Raw genomic sequence first — 25,625 nt, 5'->3', positions numbered from 1 at the left:
CGCCATTCAATATGATCATGGCTGATCATCCAACTCAGTATCCCATCCCTGCCTTCTCTCCATACCCCCTGATCCCTTTAGCCACAAGGGCCACATCTAACTCCCTCTTAAATATAGCCAATGAACTGGCCTCAACTACCTTCTGTGGCAGAGAATTCCACAGATTCACCACACTCTGTGTAAAAAATGATTTTCTCATCTCGGTCCTAAAAGACTTCCCTCTTATCCTTAAACTGTGACCCCTAGTTCTGGACTTCCCCAACATCGGGAATAATCTATCGGGAATAATAGCATGAGAGAGGTCTGATAGGAAAGCAGAGAAGGTGGAAAGACAACGGTGTGGGTGGTCCTTAAATGGGTTTGCTACTTCCCCAAGGCAACAAGTGTTAAAGACGGTGGCTTCCATGATAGAATTGGCTGCATTCACAGCTCTGCAATTTCTTGTTGTTTGGGCAGAGCAAATGCTATAAATAGCTGCATTACATCTGGATAGGATGCTTTCTATGATGTATCTGGAGAAATTATAAGGTCAACGGAGACATACTGAATTTCTAAAATTCAGTATTTTATTGAACATAATAAAAGGGGCAATTCTGGGTTCATATATCAGCCTGATCTTATTTAAAGACGGGGCAGATCAAAAGGTTAAATAGCTTATTCTTGTTCCTCTGTAAGACTGGTCATTCAGCAAAATTTCAAGCTGAATAATCTAATTTATTTCTCATCCTAAAATCCCAGTGATGCAGATTTTTGATCTTTTACCATCAGCAACTCTGTTAAAATAATTGAGACACAAATGGATGTGTATCTAGAGTATCTATTCCATCTGGTTATGTTGCCTGCAACCATGCCAGTGAAGTGCGTTAATGAGAAGTAGTTGCTGGGAGAAACAGGTCAACGTCTTTTTTGAGCAACTCTGTCTGGGGGGGAAGGGCGGGGGGGGGGGGAAGCGGAAGTGGGGGTGAGAGCAAGGCCAATTCAAATTCTCTATTATTTTTCTTTGAAAAAAATACCCTGTGATTTATGGAGTCTCACCGGTTTTTCTGTTTCTTTTTTCTGCGGAAGTTTCTTTTTTGCTGCCTTTCGCTCTGCCCTGCGCATTTCTGTGGTGTTGTCTGCAGCTATGATGAGTTTCTGTAAATCCTGCGTTTTCTTTTCTCGTTCTTTTTTCCTCATTTCAATTTTCCTTAATTCTTGTATTAAGTATTCTTCTTCAGCCACCTATAAAAAAAGGAAAGAGTTAAGTGTTACATTAAACTAATTCTAATGCCTCGTTGAATAGATGCATACTATTGTACAACTTTAGAGGTCAATTTCTCTGTTAATGCACTGTGAGCCTTTTTTTGGAAGATGGGCAAAGAGAATTTGTTTACCGCTTTAATCTCCCCCTTATGTGCAAGTAACCACACTGTTGTGGATCAGAAGGTACATTTTGGGACGATGCAGAAATCGGTCTCTAAAACTAATAAAATATTTTGCAACAGAAACACAAGAAACTGTAGATGCTATAATCTAGAGCAAAATACAAAGTGCTGGAGGTCAGGCTACATTCGTGGAGGGAAATGATTTTGAGATATCTTACTTCAGTCTAGTTTCAGTCAGATATTTATCAGTCTCTAACTAAATGTGAAAATCTTTCACCATGATCACATTCCTCTACACATCCCATACTTTAAGGTTATTAATTAATCCCATTTTGTTTTACACATGGACAAATCAAAAATAGTCTTTTCCCTGCTTGGATCCACAATCCTTTTTTTCTATGAAACTCTCAAATTACTCTAATGTGGATTATCACTCCTGTAAGAAACAGCAACGCCACTGCTTTGATATTGAAATATGTTTTAAATGGATATATGTTAATTTAGGCATACAAATGTATTTAACATAGCAGTAGACTTTCAAGCTTCTCATTTAATGCCAGATAAACTTATCTCTTGCTTCACATGGTGGCAGACCTGATATGTATTTAAGTAATTTGTTTATTTTTCATTCCAACTGCAAAATAAAAAATTGTCTTTCATTTTACACACCGAGCAGATTTTTTTTACCTGCTCTGGTGTTCTATTGTACAGTCTCTCAAGCTGCTCTTTTCTCCGTCTTTCGTGCCCAGCATCAAAAACAGAAAGCTTGGGATCAGCACCAGTTGGGGCTCGGATCTTTGTTAACTTTGTACAAATGCTATAATATCGCTCTTTCAGATCTTCTACTGAACGTTTCTGTAGGGGGAAAAAATTAGAGATTAAAGAAATAAACTTATCGTTAAGCATTTGCCAAAATATATTTTGCTGGCTGAGGTACCGCCAGCTTTTACTGGTGGTACCTCAGCAATCCAGGAATTAATGTGATCAGCAATTGGATAGAGCAGCAAACAAGATAAAACCATCTTATGGACCATGTATGCCTGTAATGCAAGGACCCGGTACCTTTTGCTGATCCAATATTAACTTAACAGCAAATAACATATTGGACTGACACTTTTGTTACACCTGAACATATGTTTAAACGTATTCTTTCAGAGTTTTATATCTGAAATTTGTAACAATCGTTATGACATTCTGAAAAATGGCAATTGGAAATGTTTGTAGGACCTAATTTGCCCCATCATTACGTGAGTCTCTCCCTTGCTAATAAATACATGAACAACATCATTTTATCATGTAGTTGTGAAGGAAAAATGTTGTCTATTGTAAGATTCTCAAATCTCTGCATGTCAATAAACACCATCTGATTGTTCAGTTGCCCTGGTTACTAGCTAACGGTACTCTCTCTACCCAAGTATAATTGATGTTATGCAAAGATCCCAAACAGAAATGCTTGTGAGCTGCACTGATCAAATCCAGAACAAAATAAAATACAAGATTATAAAATATGGCAATTCAGCATGAATATACCTAAATAGACTAATTTGATAATAATGATTTGTCCATTTGTATCGTTGAACCCAACAAGATTAATTTTCAAAAGGTCTAAAAGATAGAAGCCCAGGATGAGTTTTCAGGCACTGATGTTATCAATTGTAACTGCATTACAGTCAATCTCAAGTTTCCATTTTATAGCAAGCAGGCTCAGGTGAACTGGAAGAGCATGACATTTAGGATAAATATAAGCAACATCATCTGCAATGAATCCTGTTACTCAGATGATCCAGCATAATAAAACTAATTTGCCATGTTACAGTCCACATTCACTATATCACAAGTCAGTCTCACCCAGTCCAAGAATCAAGAAACAGTTGAATCCATTAAATTGCTTACAGCAATACTAACTCTTTGATTTAAAAGTCATTCTAATACGAGTAATAGATTTGTATTGAACTCAGTGGTGTAGATTTCCAGATTTTGTTTATCCTTTAATTTTGTGGGTTCAGTGATGTCTGTGAAACGTTCACTCCTGTTACCCTGTATCAATGTGTTTTTGAGAGAATGCACTGTATGCTTTGAATATCATCCTGTCACTTAAGTGACGTAATTTTTTTAAACTATTAGTTACAGAAAGAAGTAGCTAGATTTTCTACTAGTTTCTTCGATGTTTATTACAAATGGGGACCATAGATACAATTGTAAACCGTAACTTAAATGAAGAAACATCTGAAAATAACTGCTTGAGATTAGAATTTGTATTTTCATTGTGATGTTAGGGTATCTCCAAGAACAAAATATTTCTTAAAAACTGTTGAACTATAGAGAAAAGTATAATATATACTGGTCTATAAAAAAAGTCCACAAAATGAACAAATTATTTTCTTCACATAGACACAAATGCTGGAGTAACTCAGCGGGTCAGGCAGCATCTCTGGAGAAAAAGAATAGGTAGCGCTTCAGGTCAAAACAAAACGTCACCTATTCCTTTTCTCCAGAGATGCTCTCTGACCCGCTGAGTTATCCAGCATTTTGTGTCCATCTCTGGTATAAACCAGCATCTGCAGTTCCTTCCTACACAAATTATTTTCCTAACTAGAAATTAATACACATTTACATTGCTCACAGATGTTTACGTTTTCCAGTGCTTACAGTGAATGGTTCTATCTATTCATTTTGGCTCTACTCACCCTGAACTGCTGGTGGTCATAACGGTCATGGATGACAATAAAACGCAGATCAAAGCGCTTGCAGAGGTCAAAGAGATGGTCTGTTTCTGCTTTGGTCCATCCATCATCATGTAGACACATCTGATATTCTTGCTCTGAGTATACAGGCACCTGAACAGCCTATAGATTGCAAATAAATTTACTTTTGAACTTTCCTCAATAAAAAATAAGCTAAATATAAATTTGTGGAATTTCTGGACAGCTGCAATTCCGACCCTTTCAATGTCTGGATAACTGGGTTTCATTTTTATAGTCTATTTCAATTGTCCTTAAAAATTGACGAGAATCTAACTTTGATCACATACAGTCACAAGAGCAAATATGAAAAATATGACAGCCAAATTAATGTTGCCTGCATTAATTCAGAAGAATGATTTCTTTGATTAAAAGATTCAGCATGAAAACAGGCCATTCGGGTCACCGAATCCATGTCAACCTTCAATACCCATTCACACCAGTCCTATGTTATCCCACTTTCTCATCCATTCTCTGCACACCAGGGGTAATTTATAGAGGACAATTAACCTACTGACCGCACGCCTGTGGCATGTGGGAGGAAACTGAGCATCCGGGGGAAAACCCACTGTCACAGGGCGAACAAGCAAACTCCTTGTAAACATCACCCAAGCTCAGAATGGAACCCGGGTCTCTAATGCTGTGAGGCAAATGATGGTGACTGTTACAGGGATTGCAGGGCTTGAGTTGGATGGAGAGGCTTCGGCTATTTTTCCTGGAGTATAGGAGGCTGAGGAGAGACCTTACAGAGTAACAGAAAATCAAAAGGGGTGTAGAGAAGACGGATGGTCACAGGCTTTTTCCAAGGATAGGGGAGTCTAAAGCTACAGTGCAGAGAAATAATTAAAAAGGACCTGAAGGGCCGGTTTTTCACATGGAGGATGGTGGGTTTAGGGAACAAGCTGTAAACCTGGATACAATTACAATGTTTAAAATACTTTGGACATGTACATGGATAGAAAGGGTATACAGGGATATGGGCCAATCACAGGCAAACGCGCCTATCTCCGATGGACATCTATGTCTTCATGGTCAAGTTGGGCGGAATGATCTGTTTCTGTGCTATAAAGCTATGGCACTGTAACTCTAAATGTGCAACCTGACCAAGCATACATTAAAACTAGAATACTACAGGCAGAATCATATAATTCCCATCATATCTAGTCAATCCAGTACATCTTCCAGAAAATAATATGCACTCGCACAAATGATAGACCATTTTGTTTCCAATTTCTTTAATTACATTCATGTATTTTACCTTATTAAACCGAGCAAATGGGTAATCTTTGCCTTCATCTGCTAAACGTCTCCAATGGTAAAATATTGCACCATCCTTCCTGGCAGGGTTGGTAAAAGGCATCCACTTCCATGGTCGTACCTTCTTACAGCCAAGCTTTGCCTTAACAGTCCTGTAACCTTGGGTTGTGTCACTTGGAAGCAATGGTGGGGCATCCCTGTTCACAACAAAGAAAGAAAGTGAATTGTGAGATATCAACTTTCTGTTAATAAAAGTTACTTCTACTTTATATGACTGTAATTCTGTCCTTTGTATCAACCTTCTAACTACAAAATGAAATATTCAATATTTTTTATTTTATTTTAATTTGGACACGTCTAATTTATTTGTCAGTTTATTCTTGAACTAGAGCGACTGTCTCACAGCACCAGAGGCCCAGAGTTGATCGACGTCAGGTGCTGCCAATGTGGAGTTTGCATATTCTTCCCATGACTTTGCAAGTTTCTTATGGGTGCTCCGGTTTCCTCCCACGTCCCAAAGACATGCAGGTTTATAGGTTAATTGGCTTCTGCAAATTTGCTCCCAGTGTGTTAGAAGTGGATGTGAAAGTGGGATTAAAACAGAACCAGTGTGAATGAGTGATCAATTGTCAATGTGGGGTGTGGACTTGATGGGGCAGTGCCTGTTTCTTTGCTGTGAAAAAATCTCAAACAAACCTATCAACATTGATACTGTTGAGTGGTCAAGATGTTATCAACATACTTGGAAATAGATTTGGAGTTAGACCAGGGAGTTACATTGTCAGGATAATGATAACCAGATCATATTGGAAGGGGCAGTTCATACACGAGTCCACGAGATAGTGAAGTCAGGGTAGAGCAAAATTGATGAGATAAAACTAAAAGAAAGAAGAAATGTGAAAGACAATTCACACTATGTTAAGTCAACACCAGGATTTTTACTGGGGTCAGTGAAAATGAAAATGAGATAATAACAAAATTCTGTTTACTTGCATGTACATGAATGTCAGGAAATTCACATTAGTCAGGAAATGGTGTTGGGTAGACTGATGGGAATGAAGGCTGATAAATCCCCAGGATCTGATGGTCTGCATCCCAGGGTACTCAAGGAGGTGGCTTAGAAATCGTGGACGCATTGGTGATCATTGACGCATGAATCGTGGCTCTAGAAATCGTGGACGCGTTGGTGATCATCAGAGAAAGAAGGGAATTATAGACCGGTTAACCTGACATCCCTGGTGGGGTAGATGCTGGAGTCGGTTATCAAAGATGTAATAGTGGCGCATTTGGATAGCAGTAACAGTGGCAGCATGGATTTACGAAGGGGAAATCATGCTGGACAAATCTCCTAAATGGTAACTTGTACCTCCATACGGAGAGCATCGTTAAGGTTCTAAATTATTTCTTTGCAACAGTCACCAGGGAAAAGGGTGCTTTCAAAATAATGAGGGAAGTGATAATTGACAGACTGGATACATTACAACATCGCAATATTAGGAAAGGCGATTGAACTTTAAGTACGTATATCAGCAGGACTGGATGGGTGCATCTTATGATTTTGAGGTAAGTATACTAGGAATTGGAGGGATACAAATCATAATTTTCCAATGCCCTTTGAATATGGGTTGGAGGGGAAGTCCGAAGAAGGGTCTCAAACCAAAACGTCACCCATTCCTTCTCTCCAGAGATGCTGTCGGTCCCACTGAGTTACTCCAGCATTTTGTGTCTATCTTCTGGGAAGTCTTAAGCAGATAGGTGGTTAGCAAATGTTATTCCTTCATTCCAAAATGGGAGTAAGAATATGCCTAAAGACTACAGACCAGTCAGATTAACATCAGCGGTGGGAAAGCTTTTCAAAACATTGAAATGTGACATCAATAAGAATTACCTGAAGGAAAATGGAGTAATTGAGACAAAGCAGCAGAGATCTGCTAAGGGCAAATTATGTTTAACCAATTTGATAGCTTTCTAACAGTTAATCAGAAATACAAATTCGGACTTTATTAATGAAAGCCAGAGAGTACAATGGTCGGGACGCATTGCTGCATCTTCATAAAGGACAAGGTCACTGATATAAAAGGGTAAAGAATAAAGAGCAACGTGAAAGAAACAAACCTGTAGCATGTGGTTGGATTATGGAGTGAACTGCCTGCAGAAGTGGTGGAGGCAGGCTCCATTGGGAATTGAATAAAAGTATGGTGAAGAAAAATCAGCAGAGCACCAAATAAATGGTTTTTGGGTAGAACTAAAGAGTTGTTCTGGGTCAGAGCCAGCATGGACATATGAGCTGAATGACTTTTGTGCTGTAACCAATCTATCAATCTCAGATTCTATAATTCTCCATGTGGTACTGCTATCAATATTTATCGTGGGTCTCTAAACAGTCGAATGTAAATAAGGAATAGGAAGCCAATAATTAATCCTCTAGGGATTCCATTATTAGTGGCTGGATAGATACAGTTAGTGCCAACTATGCATGTCCCACTGGACGAAACAACAATGGAGTGGTACTGAAATAAAATGTAGGTAACCAACTTTGCAGGATGAATAAAGTACTTTGTTCTTGATTTATGATTTTGATTAGGACTGGCGTTGCTGTGGCAGCATCTTCACTAGAGACTACCAATGAGTTAAAAGTATTTAATTATTTCACAAATATGAAAATAAATGCTCAAGATTCCAGCATCATTCCTTTCTACTAAATCAATTAACAACCCACGCTTCATTAAAAGTGCAATGTATTGTTATCTAAGGGATAACAGTACAGCTCTCAGCAAGACAGCAAATGATAAACTAGTTACAACTTACCCCATCACAAAACCATTCAGATGTCAATGATTCCATATGTAACAGTACAAAATCACAATATACCACTCGAAAAATAAACTTTTGGACCTGAACTAGTGGCTTGATCATGACCTAAGCCCGCCTTAAGCTTTCCTTACAATTGTCTTGATTAGCCTTGGTATGCTATTTGTCCTTGCCCCTTAATGCTGGGATTCATTTTCACCAAACAAGAGAGAAAATATTGATAAAAAGCAAGGCGACAAATTGAACAATAGCACTGGTGGCAGATTTAACAGTAGTATTGGAGGGAAAAAACATAAATTAATATCATCAGGTTGATCGTAAAAGAATCAAAAAGTTAAGGACTAAAAATGGAAGGGACTAATAAGGAAATCCACCAAACCAGTACAGTTCCATTAATTCTCCTGTAAGAACTCATTGGAGGGGAATGGAGATCAATGGAACTGAGTTTTGGAAACATAATGGAAATGAGATGTGCCTCCATTACAACATACGAATCCTAATGAAACTTTAGATATCAGTGATTGACAACAGTTCTGTCGTAATTGAACCAGGAGATATTGCCTGGCAAGCTACCTGCTTTTCTGGGGGCAGGGTTTGTTGTTATGACCCCCATGGGATTTCATCTATATTGCAAAAGGTCCCATTGTTTCTCACAAGGGATTGACCCATCTCTAAAAACATGTTCCTATTGGATAAACTTAACAAGTTTGAGTTTTACCTTGTGGTTAGCAATAAACACAAATGGTTTACCACCAAACCTAATTTCTGAGCCAACATTTCCGAATCACACAGCATAGAGGTTTTTATAAAGATCAGAAAAAACCTTCACTTCATTAATATATTGCTATAATTATTGTGGTTACCAGATTGAAATCATGATTGTTAACAAACCAAACCAAGTGGATGGAATTCCTTCAAATATTTCACAAGGCAGAATAGCTGAATATGTATCACCATCTTGTGGCCACTACATAAACTACATTTGCAGTTTATTTATCTCACTTTTTGCAGTCTAGGATTCTCTAGCAAGGCCAGCATTTATTGTCCTCCTCTACTTGCCCAAATCACATTACTGAACTGCTGCTGCTATATTTTTGGTCAAAGTATTGTCACGTTACAGTTGAGGTCGAAGTTTCAAGATTTAGATATGGTAATGATGAAAAGATGCATTGACGTCGGGATACAGTACAACATTTTAGTTTTTTTTCCCCCAAAGGCCCACAAATTCCACGCCGACCAGCAATCCCTGCACACTAAAGGGCCTGTCCCACTAACACGACTTTTCAGCAACTGTCTTCGACCTTCAAGCTCGAGGGCACTCGCCTGAAAAACCTCGAGCTGGATCGACCGTCAGCGAGTTTTCCTCGACCAAACTGAGGTCCTCGACCAGTATGCGGGAACTTCCCTCGAACATGAAGGAGAGTTATAGTGACCTCCTAGGACCACGTGTCGACCATGCTGCGAGTTTGAGTCGAGCGCAAACGCTTCTAAACTCGCAAATTAGGTCCCCGCAGTGGGACAGGCCCTTAACACTATTCAACACACACTGGGGACAATTTACAATTTACCAAAGCCAATTAACCTACAAACCTGTACGACTTTGGAGTGCGGGAGGAAACCGGAGAAAGCCAACGCAGGTCACGGGGAGTACATACAAACTCTGTAAAGACAGCACCCGTGGTCGGGATCAAACCCGGGAAAGGCAGCAAATCTGCCGTTGTGCCACTGTGCAAATATAGAAAGCAACTTGCAGATCATGGAGTTCCCATGTGTCTGCTGTCCTGATCCAGCTTCTGAACTGCTCTTATAGTAACACTATGTAGCTGGTCCGATAGCTACAGCACCACCTGGAATGTGGCCATGTCACCTGGAATGTTGGTGGTGGGGGACTTCGCAATGGTAATGCCAATAAATATCAAATACAGATGACTAGATTCTCACTTGTTCTATTATCACTGCCTTGCACCACAAATGTTTACTTGCCACCTATCAGTACATACCTAAATATTGACCATTCTTGCTGCATACACGAATGAACTCCTTCAATTGGCGACGAGTTTCAAATGGAAATGAATAATTTGCAATCAACAGTAAACATCCTCAAGGATCCTTTAGATCTTTTGATAGAAGGTCATTAATAAAAGTTACCCCCCCCCCATGTAATTGTCTTGAGGAATACTTGCCTTAATGCCCTGGGACTGGGATGATTGATGTCCAATTACCACAATCATCGTCCTTTGTGAGTGGAATGACTTCAACCATAAGAAAGTTTTCCCCTTGATGTTACAATCAATCAACTACTGTTTTGATGTCAAGAGAAGGTACTCTCATCTGACTTCTGGAATTCAAGCTTTTGTCCACATTCAGACCAAGGGACTAAGGTGGACTGAAGCCAGGTTATCCAGGTAAAACCCAAACTGGGTATCAGTGAGCAGGTTATTGCTGAGTAAGTGTAACCTGATAACCCAGTTGACAACACGTTCCATTTCTTTGCAATAATTGTAAGCTGACCGATTGAGTGGTATTTAGCCAGATTGTATTTTAAACTGTTTTCTATGAACTGGAAATAAGTGTTATTTTTCCAATCAAGAGATTCCAGTGGTGTAAAATGGAACATCAGAAGACACAACTTGTTCTGGAGCACAGGCCCTCAGTACTATATCTAAGATGTTGTCTAGTCCTATAGTCTTTACCATATCCAGTGTGCCATTTCTTAATATCACATGGAGTTCATCAAATTAGCTGAAGATTGATTTCTGTGAAGGTAAATACCACAGGCGGAAGTTAAAATGAATCAGCTACTGGACAATCCTGACTGAACTAGACTGTAAATGCTTCAACCTTGAATTTAACACTCAAATGCCAAATCCCACCATCACTGAGAGTAAAGCTGTCTTTGGAGGTTCCTTCTCTTGGTAGCTGTTTAATTTTCCACCACCTTTCATAAATACGTGATACGACTCCAGAACTTTGATCTGTTCCATTCAAAGATCACGAGCTGTTTGTTCAATGCAGGTTTTGCTGCTTGTAGCACTTGACTGAATGTGGTATCAGGGTGCTCTAGTAAAACTGAAGTAATTGATTGCCTGGAGAAAACATTCCCAATGATTAAGAGTCCTTCTTACACAAATGAAGATTGGTTATGGTCACTGAAGGTCTAATTTCCCCTCCCCTGGTTTGTCACTGCAGTGGTTCCGCAGGGCAGTATTCTAGGCCCCTATCACCTTAAGCTGTTCACCAATTATATCCTTTCCATCAAAAGGTGAGAGATAGGGATGCTGAACAGAAAACAGAAAGCCAGAATTAATTGTATCATTTTCTGGTATTGGATGCCACTGGGATCACTGCTGGGCCTCAACAATTTACCATCTGTATTAATGACTTGAATGAAAGGACTGAATGTACCTTAGTTTGCTGATGATACAAATTTAGGTGGGTTACCAAATTGTCAGGAAGACAAAGCTGCAAAGGTTAAGTTAATGAACACAAATTGCCAGATCGAGTATATTCAGGGCTGCCAACTCTCACGTATCAAGGATGCACCCTTTCACCAATGTTATTTGCTTTAGCCATAGAACCCCTCGCAGAGAGTATTAGAGTGCATTCGGGTATTCATGGATATGACACTAAATATACCAGCAACAAGATTTCGTTATATGCAGACGATGTACTTTTATAAATTACTAACTCCCAAGTTAGTATCTCAAATGTATTAAACGTTATAAAACAATTTGGTGCCTTTTCAGGTTATAGATTAAATTGGAATAAAAGTGAAATTATGCCAATAAAAGCTCAAGATCCTTCTCAACTCCAAAAACTTCCTTTCAGAATTGTTACAGAAAAATTTAGATACCTCGGAGTTTATGTGACTAGAAAATACACCTCCTTATTTAAAACAAATTTACCACCACTAATTACTAAACTAAATGCCCACATTCATTTCTGGAAAACACTCCCCATTTCCCTTATAGGAAGAGTAAATGCCATAAAGATGATCTTCCTTCCACAACTCCTATATTTATTTCAATCAATACCGATATATCTCCCCAAAAGTTTTTTCAAAAAACCTGACTCATAGAGGGAGACGAAGCGGAGGGCGGCTGTGGCCGGACAACGCTGACCCTGGGGGTGCTGTCCTGACGGATGCGCTCCTTCGGCCGCTTACACCTTGCTCGGGTTCAAAGCAAAGATACTAGAGCATTTGGTTCAGAGCGCTCAGTCAATCTCCACAATTATTTACAGTGCAAAAATGGATCATTTTTGCGGTTTTTAACAGGTAAGAAAGTACGCGTTTCGTGTGTTCAGTGTATGCGGGAGGTTGCCATGTCCTCCAGACGGATTGAGCTACTCCGTGCGTCACGCCCTTTGACCCGATGACCTTACGTGCAACCCCCCATAAGCATTTTTACTTACATTCGGCAACACATACTCAATTTTATTTTGAGAATGTTTTACCTTTCACGTTCTCTTCCCATCAAATTGCAACAATGCATAACTTCTCCTCTAAAGTTCGCACCACAAAATTAAGATGAGAGTGTGTGTGATCTTTTGATAATTTGTATGGAAGAAAATATTCAATGTAATCATTTCAAAAAGGTCCATAAACTGTCAATATAATCCAGCAGACTGGTAAAAGGGGTAAAATAGCATTGCAATGCAGCTTTTCAGCCACAGGAGGCTGCTATAATACTAAAGTTCAGCCTTATTTTTTAGTATAACCATAAAACCATAAAAGGTGAGCAATGATAAAAGCATGAAAGTTCATTTGCTTTAACTTACTTTTTGTCAGAATAAAGTAGAGCGTAAACTTCTCGGTGCATTCCCTCTGGTCTCTTAAAAGTGAGCGCTTCTGCTGATTTCTTTGACTTTTTCTAAACATAAAGAGTTAGTGTTATCTGTTATCTTTAGCATTATGGAATGCAGTGATGGAAAAAAGTTGATGTATTTAAAAGTGTACAAAAGTGAGAATCATAAAGTATCAAATATAACTAGAGGAAGAAAATTGATTCATTGTATATACACCTGCAAATTTTATTCAGCATCTTTAGAAGGACTCAGAATATTGTGGCGAGAATGCTGGAAACACTCACCAAGCTAACTCGTTTCACAAATACTGCCTGACCTGCTGAATATCTCTGCATTTCCAGTGCTTGCAGATTTTTTGGTTTATCTTTCAACGTTCATTCTGGCTCGCAAAACTCTTTTTCTATCATCTCAATTAAAAACTTTTTTTTTTAAACTAAAACGTTAAAATATTCTTGCAATTTTCATTTCTGCTGAAGTTGAAAAGTTACTTAAATTTAACAAGGAACACCTCAATTATCTTTGTGAAGGATCTGTGAATTTATATATTCATTAGCCATACCTTTAATATTCACTCCATGGCAAATTAGCTGACCTGAGGCATAAAGGAATAACAACTGGCATAACAACCCCCAAATATTCAGACAAAAGAGCTGGTCGTTGACTTCAGGAGGAAGAGGAGAGAGGAACCTGCTCCCTTATACATCAAAGGAGACATGGTGGAGAGAGTCACTGGCTTTAAGTTCCTGGGAATAAACATCTCCCAGGACCTCAAATGGCAAATGAACACCGTCACTCTCGTGAAGAAGTCACATCAGCAGCTGTATTTCCTGAGGTCTCTGCGGAGAGCAAACGTCGCACAGCCGCTGCTGTTGTCCTTCTACCGATGCGCCGTGGAGAGTATCCTCTCCTATGGAATCCTGGTGTGGTTTGCTAGCTGTACTGTGGCTGAGAGGAGGGCGTTGCAGGGAATTATAAAAACTGCGCAGAACATTACAAACGCCCAACTGCCCTCCTTGGATGACATATATAGGGCCCGATGCTTGCGCCGGGCCACAAATATCAAGCAGGACACATCCCACCCTGCCAACCACCTTTTTACTCTGCTACCCTCTGGGAGGCGATTCAGGACTCTGAAGGCTCGCACCGGTAGACTAAAAAATAGTTTCTACCCATGTGCGATAAAAGAGCTAAATTCCAACAGAGAATGCTGGGGAAGCAAAATGTAATTCCAAGAAATGCCGCCAAATTCTTTTAAATTCTTTTAAATTCTTTTAAATTCTTTTAAAATACCTATTTATTTTTTACTAATAAGTGTACATATGTGTTAATGGTTGTCGTGTTTGTATTTTTTTAACCGGAGGAGATGTAATGGAATTTCGTTGCACAGTATTGTGCAATGACAATAAACGTATTCATTCATTCATTCATTCATTCATTCATTCATATGAGAGCGAATAAGTAACATTCATTAATATCTCTTGAAATTAATAAATACAGGATTTGACATGACTGTGATATCGCATGAGAGTTTGCAAATTAACACATTGTCTGAGCATAGTACCCTGCAACAGAGCTTGATTCCAACTTGGTCTTGCCACTCAATACCTATCAAGTCCTTGTGGTAGCTGCTGTGCAAAACCACCACACATTAAAACAATCTAAGCTGTAACCTCTAGACATAATATAAATTTGCCTCCTAGAATGTCAGGGATATCATAAACAATGCCAACAGTTATAGATTTGAAAACTGCCCTGCAATCATAGCTTAAGATGCTTTGACACTGACATCACTGAGTGAGAAATGAGAGGCAGGAGATGTCAAATGGAGGTGGATACACCTTCTGAACAAGACAATTTGAAGAGCAATACCATCTAAACAATATAACCTCACCATCTTAATGAGCTAACTGGAGCATCATCTCAATAGCTTCCCTTGCAGAAATATCAGATACATTCAGCTCAGCCTAATGTTGAAGGATCACACTTTGGTCATCAGTGCATCTGTGCCAATCCAAGAAGCCTTAGATAAGCCCAAGGAGGACTTCTACATTCAGCTTAGAAAAATAAAATCTGATCCTCATCCTAAAGGGAGACAATCTGATCCTCTGGAGCAACAGTCTGTCTATCCCTTCCTTTTTTATTGTTGCGTTAGTATGTGTTTAATGTATGTTTTAGTGTTGTTTAGCTTGTTTTATGTGGGGGTTGGGGGGGTGGGGGAAACTTTTTTAAATCTCTTACCTCTACGGAGATGCGATTTTTTTCTGTATCATATCTCCGTCCGCACTGCGGCCTAACATCGTGGAGCTGGCGGCCTCTTGCTGGAGACTGACTTTGGGAGCTGCAACCGCGGAAGCCTGCGGACTTACCATCGCGGAGCTTGTGATCCCTGTCGGGGATCGACCTCGGAGCTCCAACTGCGGGAGCCTGCGGACCTTAACATCATGGAGCTCGCGATCCCTGGTTAGAGACCGACTTCGGAAGCTCCAAGCCGCAGGAGCTTCGACCGCGCCGATCGCGGGAGCTTCGATCGCACCGACATGGGAGCTTCGACCGCCGGCTGCGGGAGCTTCGATCTCCCTGATGTTTCGACTGCCCCGACCGCGGGAGAATAAAGAGGAAGAAGATTGGACTTTATTGCCTTCCATCACAGTGAGGGATGTGGGTAATCTGCTGTGGTGGATGTTTATGTTTACTTATGTAGTTGTGTGTCTTGTTGCTTTATTTTTTAGTATGGCTGTATGGTAATTCGAGTTTCACTGTACCTTAATTGGTATACGACAATAAACTGACCTTTGAACTTCAATAGGAGGACGGGAAGAAATGCAACTCTCCAGCAAGAAGGGGCCAATTCCAGCCAAATGGTCCGTGCCATGGCTTTACTCCCATTTCTTCAAATGGATAAGCACAAAACACAAGGCAACAACCCCAGTTCAAATTCTGGCCCCCGTTACATTTTGTCAGTGTCCAAGTGAAGGCTCGTGAAGATGTCCGCACTATATGTACCGATGATTATGAACTGACTGCAACCTAATATTCCCTAATATCTCCATCAACAGTACTCCAAAACATCTATGTCAAAGAAAGTATTCCCCAAAAGGGTTAATACAAAGCTCAAAGATAAACCCACAATATCAATCCCACAATAGCAATTCTTTACAGCCCAGAAGCTAGAGTGCCCACAGGTTATATGCTGCCTTGAAGTCGACCATATAAAGAGACACTCGGTTGATCTAGTTTGATAACAATAGGAAGAGGAAATCAAGTGAGCTCACCACAAACATAAGAGCCAATTAATCCTAAGCATATGCATTCCCAGACTGGAATTTCCACCTATACTCAAGGGAAAAATCTCTACAGGCACACAAAACTGATGGCTTGGCAAAAAAAACATGATTTTTTTTTTAAAAAGAGACGATGAATAGAGAAAGCACAAGAAGCTTGGCAATTCAATGACAGCCAATTGTACCGATTCTTCAGTCCAATCAAAACCATCTGCAGCGAAACACCTATAGCAAAACCCTGAGAAACATGGACCACTTTTCATATCTCAGGATATGAAATTTACCACACTGAGAGCCATGATGAGGACAATTTCCTCAGAGATTGAGAAGCAGTCTGAATCCCTGCTGAAGTTCTAAAGCTTGGAGGTAAATAGTCACAAATTCACAATCTTACTATCCACATCTCGTAGGTGCCATCTCGTAGATGCCATAATTAGGATCAACTTCAAGACCAACCGTTTCGTCCTATTGGCTGAAAATCAGTGTGGGTACTGTTCTTCTTGAGCAGTCTACATGAACTTCATTGCATGATATCTCCAAGGAAAATTCACTAACCGGTGTCATCCAGTGCTCATTCTCAAAACTCATTAACGCCTCTGACTATCTATTGAAAGGATAGTTGTGCAATCTCCAGCAGAAATTATTTTCCACTTCACGCTTGCTCCTTGCTGCCATTTTACTGCAAGCCGCAATCCTGATGAAAAGGTCTTTATCAGAGCTAATATCAGTGAAGACCAGAGTCAAACAAGACTGCATCATTGGCCCTACACTTTCTCTTCATTCGTTTTCATTGCAAAGTTGTCCCTCACCTCCAATAAATAGACAATACACAATAGGTGCAGGAGTAGGCCATTCGGCCCTTTGAGCCAGCATCGCCATCCCCCAATCTATACCCCGTTCCTGCCTTCTCCCCATATCCCCTGACTCCGCTATCTTTAAGAGCCCTAACTAGCTGTCTCTTGAAAGTATCCAGAGAACCAGCCTCCACCACCCTCTGAGGTAGAGAATTCCACAGAATCGCAACTCTCTGTGAGAAAAAGTGTTTCCTCGTCTCCGTTCTAAATGGCTTACCCCTTAGTTCTTAAACTGTGGCCCCTGGTTCTGGACTACCCCAACATCAGGAACATGTTTCCTGCCTCCAGCATGTCCAAACCCTTGATAATCTTACACGTTTCAATTATTCCCTCTCATCCTTCCAAAGTCCAGAGTATACAAGCCCAGCCGCTCCATTCTCTCAGCATATGACAGTCCTGCCATCCCGGGAATTAACCTTGTAAACCTACGCTGCACTCCCTCAATAGCAAGAATGTCCTTCCTCAAATTAGGGGACCTAAATTGCACACAATACTCCAGGTTTGGTCTCACTAGGGCCCTGTTCAACTGCAGAAGGACCTCTTTGCTCCTATACTCAACTCCTCTTGTCATGAAGGCCAACATGCCATTCGCTTTCTTCACTGCCTGCTGTACCTGCATGCTTACTTTCATTGACTGATGAACATGGACCCCCAGATCCCGTTGTACTTCCCATTTTCCCAACTTGACACCATTTAGATAGTAATCTGCCTTCCTGTTTTGCTACCAAAGTGGATAACCTCACATTTATCCTGTGATTATCACAAAAATTACCACACATAAACTTCTCTGTGGTAGTGCAGTGATCTGCAGAACTGATGGGAAACGCTTTAACCTACAGCAACTACACTCCAGAAAATTATAGGGACAGTTCCAATTGTAAGGGAGATGGAAATGCAAAAGTGCAGATTTATTTACCAAACTAAGTATTTGATTCAAGCTGACAGGGATTTTGATCTTTAAAGTTAGCATTTTCTTGTTAGTTTCCTCCCCTTTTCACATTTTGTCGTTTGGCTCCTTGTTATTTATACAAAGATATATGAATCAATGGTCAATCAGCAGTTGATAATATGGAGAATAAACATCAGTCGAGTATAAATATTAAAGTTTAAACAAAGCTAATTGTACCTTATCCGAGTTAATAATATCCTTTTTACTGATGGGCGTGTTTTCAGAATCGCCACCGCCCAGCTCCAGGATATCACGAACATCTGCCCCGGTAGACATTTTTGTGTACCTGTAGAAATTCCAAGAGTAAAATTACGAACAAGACTAACAAGTACAACCATTAGTAATTACAATTATAATTTTGTCACTTGAACGCGAGATCTAAATTCTATAACTGACAAACATTTGATTTTCGCAACTCTAAATCAAACCCAAAAATACCCTTTAATAAAATCTGACAATGTGCACTTTAACCACATGTGATTTTTTTTCTATTACAAATCTCAAATTGTGGAGTACAGAGGCAAATAATAAATGATGGGTCTTTGGCCCAAACATTATGGAGGGCACTGTATATGTTTCATGACTCTTGCCTGCTATGCATCACCAACCTACCACTGTGGAATCTCTTTTATGAATTCTCTACCTATTCATCACTGACCCATGCATGACCCACACAAACTTCATTCTGACTTTCCTCATCCAGCACAGCCCTCTGCTCCTTTGATTTTCACAGGCATTTTAGTGGAAGCCAAATCACATGCATTTTAGTGGAAGCCAAATCACTATGTTAACTTTTCACCTCCACTACTCGTGGTCGCAAGTATTTCATTCTCACAACATTTGGAAAAATTCCTGGTAATTGTCTTGCATTGATTGAGAATAAGAGCTCCAAAAGGTTGAGTGCAAGGACCAGATGCAGTCTGCAGCAGTGAACCAATTAACAACAAATTTGTTGACTCTGTATACTTTCAGTGTACTACTGTTGTACACTTGGACTGTATCCGAGATGCTCATCTAAGATGTATCTAAGTGCGCATATATAGTGATACATGCAGTGAACTGGAAATAAAAATGAATTTTATTGTACCTCAGTGCATGTCACAAATAAAGTACCATTGAACCAATGAGACTGCATTATGCTTGTAGTGAAAACAATAACTTTGCAGCCTGTGAGCTAGATAACAGAAACATAGTCATACTGTGCAGGAAAAGCCACAGTCAGCCATATAACACAGAAACAGGCCATTGGCCCAACTTATACATGTCAATCAAAATGTCCATCTGTATTAGTCACATTTACCTGTATTTGACCCATATCCCTCTAGCCTTTCCTATCCATGTACTTGTCCACTTCTTTTTAATGTGGTTATTGTACTTTCTCTGGCAGTTCATTCCATATACATACCACCCTCTCTGTGAAAGGTTTTGTGCACATTGCTATTAAATCTATCCCTTCTCACCTTAAAACTATGCCCTTCAAGTTCCTCAACCTTGGGAAAAAAGACTGTATGTATTCATTCTATCTATACCCTTTGGCCTATGACAACACTGTAAGTTTCTCAAAAGAACAATTCATTTAATCTCATTTCCCTGTTCTCTATGTTGGTAAAATGCATTTTTTCAACATTGCTATCTAATTTCCCCTGTGCTAGTTTTGAATGAATTTGTTTTTAACACGCTCACATGCAGTCCATTTTGATCAGGGCAACTGATTGTGCAAGGTACACAAAAATGCTGGAGAAACTCAGCGGGTGCAGCGGCATCTATGGAGCGAAGGAAATAGGCAACGATTCGGGCCGAAACCCTTCTTCAGACGTTGCCCGAAACGTTGCCTATTTCCTTCGCTCCATAGATGCTGCTGCACCCGCTGAGTTTCTCCAGCTTTTTTGTGTATCTTCGATTTTCCAGCATCTGCAGTTCCTTCTTAAAAACTGATTGTGCAATGCCAATTCAATGTATCCTCCTCCTGAGGATCTTTGCTAATCACCTAAAATTGATGATTTCTGGTTATTGATACACCATCCAACTTACTTTATCAAAACCTTCAATAACATGGAGAGATATTAAAACTCCCATATTCCTCTTTGCTCTAAAAATGAAACCTATATTTCATAATATCAGTAACCTCAATGTGATTTAGCGCCATGCAGTACTTTTGAAATGCAGTTATCGTTCTAATGTAGGAAAAAACTGCCAATTTGTATTCAGCAAGAAACCAAAAATAACATGATAATGATTAAAATATCGACTTTAGTGATGTTGAATGAAGGGAAAATACTGGCCAAAATACCAAATAATCCCCCTGCAAAATGATTTCTTCTTTCTGGGACTTGCTTTAATATCATATGAAAAGATGGTACCTCCAATATTATAGTACTCCCTCAATACTACACTGAAGAGTTGGGTGGTCAAGTGAGGACATAGATTTATTTGTATGGTCCAGCGAGGAAAACGTCCAGACGTAACTAACAAAAGTCACTTATCCTTAACCTGATTCTACCAAATGTCTTCTGTCCTTTAATACTTAAAGCTTAGTGTCACCATTGGACAAAATACATCAGAAATGATCCAAACACCATTTTTTCAAATAAAGGTTCTTTATTATTTTCTTGCTTTCATAATCTATGCCTTTTGCAAAGCTCATGATTTTCTTTGATCTTTTAATAACTTTATCAACTGAACTCCCATTTTCAATCACCTGTGTACACACAGCTTAGGGATCTTGTATACCCCTTTATTATTTTCTCCACTTGGTTTATTTATCTTTCTTCATTCTTTGTTCCAATTATTTCATGTCGCATTTCAGTGCAGTATATTTGCTCTGCCTTGCAACCACTCATTTCAAATTGTCTATATTCTTCCATGGTTATAAAGGGCCATTTTAAATTTAGAAAGAGGTTCAAAGAAGATTAACAATTGCTAAGTATTAGGTGGTACAATTAGCAAACGTGAGGATTTTTTTAAATGTAAGTTTTATCTTTTCATTCTCAGCCCCATTCTCCCTGGGGATATGATATTGGGTCATCTCCTTGAACTGTTGCAATCCTTCTAATATTTGATGTTTCTTCAATATTGTTAGGTACAAATTTTCTGGATATTATAAGTACATTTGTACTAAAGGGATAGGGAAAGAAGGGGTGGGACAACCAAGAGATTAAGGATACAAGCTTATAGAGTTTATTGAAGAATTGACATATTTCTAAGTAATTTGCTTCAGATTTCACAGTTCGTAGATTTTGGGATTGCAGAACCATTAGAAGGAGTTATTATTAGTAAACCACAAAGGTATTCCATTTCCTATTTTTAAAACTAGATTTGTGTAAAGCTTAGTTTAATTAGAAGTCTTCCATGTGGAACTAAGCTTTCAAGTGCCAGCTACTTAATCTATATCGTCTTCAAAAGAAGTCAAGGTGGGTTTTTTTGTTAGAAAGGATCTCTTCCTTTCATATCCATGGTACATAGTTCTTATTAAATTAATGTTACACAGATGTTCAGGATAATTCATTTTTGATGGAATATTATGCAAAACCTTGGAAGGTGTACACTACCAATTTTATCTCCATTACTTATTAAGTCTCAGCAGTTTACACAACTTTCCCATTTAAAATTAAATCTTATTTCCATTCTTAGTTTCCATTTATACAATAAACCACTTTAAAAGCCATTCACTTATATCCAAAAATAAGTTAAGTACTCAATTCCAATCGTAACTTATTGTTGAAAATATAGTAACTGGAGCTCAAATCTCTTATCATTGAAGCGTAAATTCTTCATTCTTGTAAACTCTTGTAAGAATACATCAAAAATGCAGATATACAGTAACAGTGACACAATCCCCTCCGTTCTGGTCCTTTTACAGTAAACCCTCATTATAACAGACCATAACAGAGGTATCTGTTATTGTCGATGACTGCAGATGATGTTTAATAGTCAAAAGGATACAATGCTGGAGTAATTCAGTGGGTCAGGATCCCTAGAGAACATGGATAGATGACATTGGGACCCTTCCTTGGACTGATTCAGTTGGCTGAGTTACTCCAACACTTTATGTGGTTTCACTTTAAAACTAGGCGCCAATGCCAGTGGTCTGCACGTGAGCCCTTCTTCACCAGTTCACACAGCGGTTGTGGTGGCTCACATTGTAGCCCCCGCCCAACAGGGCACTCTTTCTTCAGGCCACTGCCAACAACAGGACGTGCTTGGTCACCAGGGCACTTCCTCCCCTCTCACCAGTGAGCCTTTATTCACCGGTTCATGTGGCTGTTGTTGCAGCTCACATTGTAGCACGACAGGACGCGTTTCCTTCAGGCCGCTGCTACCGACAGGACATGCTCGGTCACCGTGGGGCTCCCTCCCCTCTCACCCGTCACTTTGTCCGCTCTCCCTCCTTCTCCCCCGCAGTCGCCAACTTCTTCCAAGGTGGAGCATGTTGGCGACTCCGGGTGAGGAGGTGGTAGTGGAAGGAGGAAGAGACTGACTGGGCACAGTGATGTGAGGAGGATGGGGAGGTGGTGGAGGGGATGAGAGGCCGATTGGACAAAGCACTGGCCAACAGAATGAAGAGGTAGCTGGTGAGAGGGGAGAGAGCTCCACAGTGAATGAGCACGTCCTGTCGTTGGCAGCGGAAGAAAGCTCTGTACCGTCCCAGAGACTACAACATGAGCCACAACAACTTGACCGTGCTGTGAATGAAGAAGGTCTCGCTGATGCACCTTGCAGGCCGCGGGTAGTGTCGGAGGTTGGCGCTGGGGGGGGGCCTGGTGCAGTGGGAGACGGGGATGGGTCGGCAGATCTGTCCGCTATAACCAAAATCCGTTACAAAGGAGTCTGTTAAAATTAGGGTTTACAGTATTTCAATTAGTTTCATATCGGGAACAAAAATTGTATCATGTTATCTTAATTGATATTGTCTAAAAGATAAACGTAATTATACCTCAGAATGTGTTAAATTATTTTATTGCTTTTTATATTGCTTCCCCACTCACCCCCTACACTACCACCACCCTCTCCCCATAACAATCAGAAATTGTCAGTCAATCGACACACAAGTAAGTGCCCACAAAAGAGCATGACTTGGGTTGGATTTTGCTGGTCCTTACCTTTAGCATTTCCCACAGACTCCTCTGTCAAGCTTCTCAAAAGTTTGCGGACAACACAACCCTGATTGGACTGATCCAGGATAGGGAGGAATTTGCCTACAGACAGGAAGCGACACAGCTGGCATCCTGGTGCCATCGCAACAACCTGGAGCTCAATGCTCTTAAGACGGTGGAATTTATTGTATACTTTAGGAGAGCTCCCCATCAACACAGCATTCACATCTGTGGAGTCATTCCTTGTGGCTTCACTGACACCCCATCCAGCTGTAACATAACATCCCAACTTCTATGCTCAATACTCTGACTAGCGAAGGCCAATGTGCAAAAATATATTTGATCGCCCTTATCTACCTGTGACACCACTTTCATGGAACTATGTACTTGCACTCCTAGGTCTCTCTGCCCCACAACACTCCCCACAGCCCTGGCATTTACTGGGAAGGACCTGCCCTGGTTTAACTTTGCAAAATATAACTCATATTTATATGCATTGAACATTTATCATTCCTCCGCCCACTTGCCCAACTGATGAAGATCCAGCTGTAATCTTTGATAACATCTTCACTATCTACAATACCACTCACTTTAGTGTCATCTGCAAATTTACTAATCCTACCTTGTATGTTCTCATCCAAAACATTAATAAAAATGTAAACCAACCCAGATATTAAATGATGACAAAAGGAAATGTAAATACTTGTTTACAAACTGCTGGAGTAACTCAACGGGACAGGATTGGCGACGTTTCTGGTCTAACTAAATTCTGATGGGAAGTTTAAAAAGTGACCAAGTGGCAAATTGCAACCACGTGAAACTAATTTATTTGTTATAATTAAGTCTCCAAATGTCACACCTTGGTTTTGCCTGACATGTATATATGCTTCAATCGAAGGTAGACACAAAATGCTGGAGTAACTCAGCGGGACAGACAGCACCTCTGGAGAGAAGGAATGGGTGACGTTTCGGGTTGAGACCCTTCTTCAGAAAATCCTTCAATTGGTTGCATCACCATGAACATTTTTTTAATTCTGGCATTTTATTGCGTACACAAGAAATTATTTTGAAAAGACACGTATCTCAATGTTTTTACTTAAATTGGGACTCGGGACTTAGTTGAGGTCTGAAATCTGCTCCACCTACTGGACATTTCATTTCAACACCAGAGTCCGGGCAGTCACCAGGAACCTGATGTTACACACAGGGCTTCCCTTCACGCCTAGGCCCAAACTCTTCATTCTAACGTTTGTATCAGTAATGAATACGAACAATACATAATTACGAAGAGGACGTTCTCCAATTATTGATGCAAAACACGTGTACCTTGTACTCACCCCAAAAGCGAGCTGAGTTTTTCCCTTTAATTTTCCGACTGCGCTTTCCGCAGAACAGTGTGTAGGCCGGGGTGCATTGTGGGAGATGGCTCTGCGCATGTGCGGATTACGCGGCATGTCGGGAATTGTAGTTCGAAGCGTGGGGCGGGAATTAATTTGCAGCAAATAAACACAAGATTGCGGAATAATTCAGTGGGTCAGGCAGCACCTCTGGAGAATAAGATAGACTGAATGTGGGGCTCGAACTGAAATGTCGCCCATTCCTTCTTGTTCTCTCCAGAGATGCTGCCTGTCCCGCTGAGTTTCTACAGCAATTTGTGTCTAGTGTAAATTTACAGAAATGTGAGGCGGCACCGGTGGAAAGAGAAGCAAAGTTAATGTTTCATTCATCAAACGGATTTTAATGTGATAGGTTTCGAAACCAAAATGACCAGCTCTGTTTCTAATCCTACATGTATTCAATTGTATTGATATACTGAGTTTTTTCCAGCAATTTCTGTTTTTATTTTAAAATAGCTAGTATTTTTTCCACCAAGTTATTTTCAGTGTTTTAGAGGAGCTGATGGATTCGCTAATACTGGAAACGTTTCACAGATCATGTATCTAAACTGTAATAGGCTGGATTGCTAACTAGATAGTACGCAACAAAAACTTTTCACTGTACTTCGGTACACGTGACAATAAAGTAAACTGAGAAGCCGTTGAAAGCAGCGGCTGAATTTCCACGAGATGATCAGTGAAACATTAAGCGCTGAAATAACTCAACGGGTCGGGAGCATCTGGGGAGAGACTGGACAGACGACGTTTCGGGACGGGATCCATCGTCAATCTGAAGCTGACCTCCGAGACGTCGTCTGTCCATTCCCTCCACTGATGTGCATGTGCTGCCTGATCCGGTGAGTTACTCCAGCATATATGTCCAGTGTCCGCAATCACCACTTGCACGAAGTGTTTCTGCGAGGAAACAACCGCGGGTGGGGTGGGCGCGCGCACTGGAGGGGGGAGAGCGCGCGAAGGTGCTCGAGCGAGACGTTGAGTGAAAAAGGCGCGGGAACTGGCGAAGGAGCGCTCGAGGCGGGCGTGAGAGCAGATGCGGGAGGATCGAGGCGGGTGCGGTCGCGCGGGAGCAGGT

At 40.3% G+C, this 25,625-nt stretch overlaps 2 protein-coding genes across 4 annotated transcripts in view; one reads left to right on the top strand and one right to left on the bottom strand.

Annotated features, from left to right (window-relative positions):
- The window catches only part of dmap1 (DNA methyltransferase 1 associated protein 1), a 57,029-nt gene extending 32,332 nt beyond the window's left edge, over positions 1 to 24,697 (bottom strand). For 2 of the 3 annotated variants that reach the window (XM_033028705.1, XM_033028706.1), the window contains exons 1-7: positions 24,483 to 24,697; positions 18,241 to 18,349; positions 12,953 to 13,044; positions 5,364 to 5,559; positions 4,052 to 4,210; positions 2,052 to 2,219; positions 1,036 to 1,221 (exon numbers count right to left, since the gene is read on the bottom strand). In XM_033028705.1, coding sequence (XP_032884596.1) covers positions 1,036 to 1,221; positions 2,052 to 2,219; positions 4,052 to 4,210; positions 5,364 to 5,559; positions 12,953 to 13,044; positions 18,241 to 18,349; positions 24,483 to 24,610 — 1,038 coding nt within the window. In that variant the 5' untranslated portion in view covers positions 24,611 to 24,697. The remainder of the gene's footprint in view (positions 1 to 1,035; positions 1,222 to 2,051; positions 2,220 to 4,051; positions 4,211 to 5,363; positions 5,560 to 12,952; positions 13,045 to 18,240; positions 18,350 to 24,482) is intronic. The other variant, XM_033028707.1, reaches the window with a different exon arrangement.
- LOC116977862 (HORMA domain-containing protein 1-like) overlaps positions 24,691 to 25,625 on the top strand; it is a 34,892-nt gene continuing 33,957 nt past the window's right edge. The window contains exon 1 of the mRNA XM_033028709.1: positions 24,691 to 24,947. The gene's annotated coding sequence lies outside the window, so the exon portion shown is untranslated. The remainder of the gene's footprint in view (positions 24,948 to 25,625) is intronic.

The sequence above is a fragment of the Amblyraja radiata genome, chromosome 10 (genome assembly GCF_010909765.2).
Source record: "Amblyraja radiata isolate CabotCenter1 chromosome 10, sAmbRad1.1.pri, whole genome shotgun sequence".
NCBI classification, from domain to species: domain Eukaryota; kingdom Metazoa; phylum Chordata; class Chondrichthyes; order Rajiformes; family Rajidae; genus Amblyraja; species Amblyraja radiata.
The sequence above is the reverse complement of the archived record's forward strand: the minus strand, read 5'-3'. Positions and strand labels throughout refer to the sequence as shown.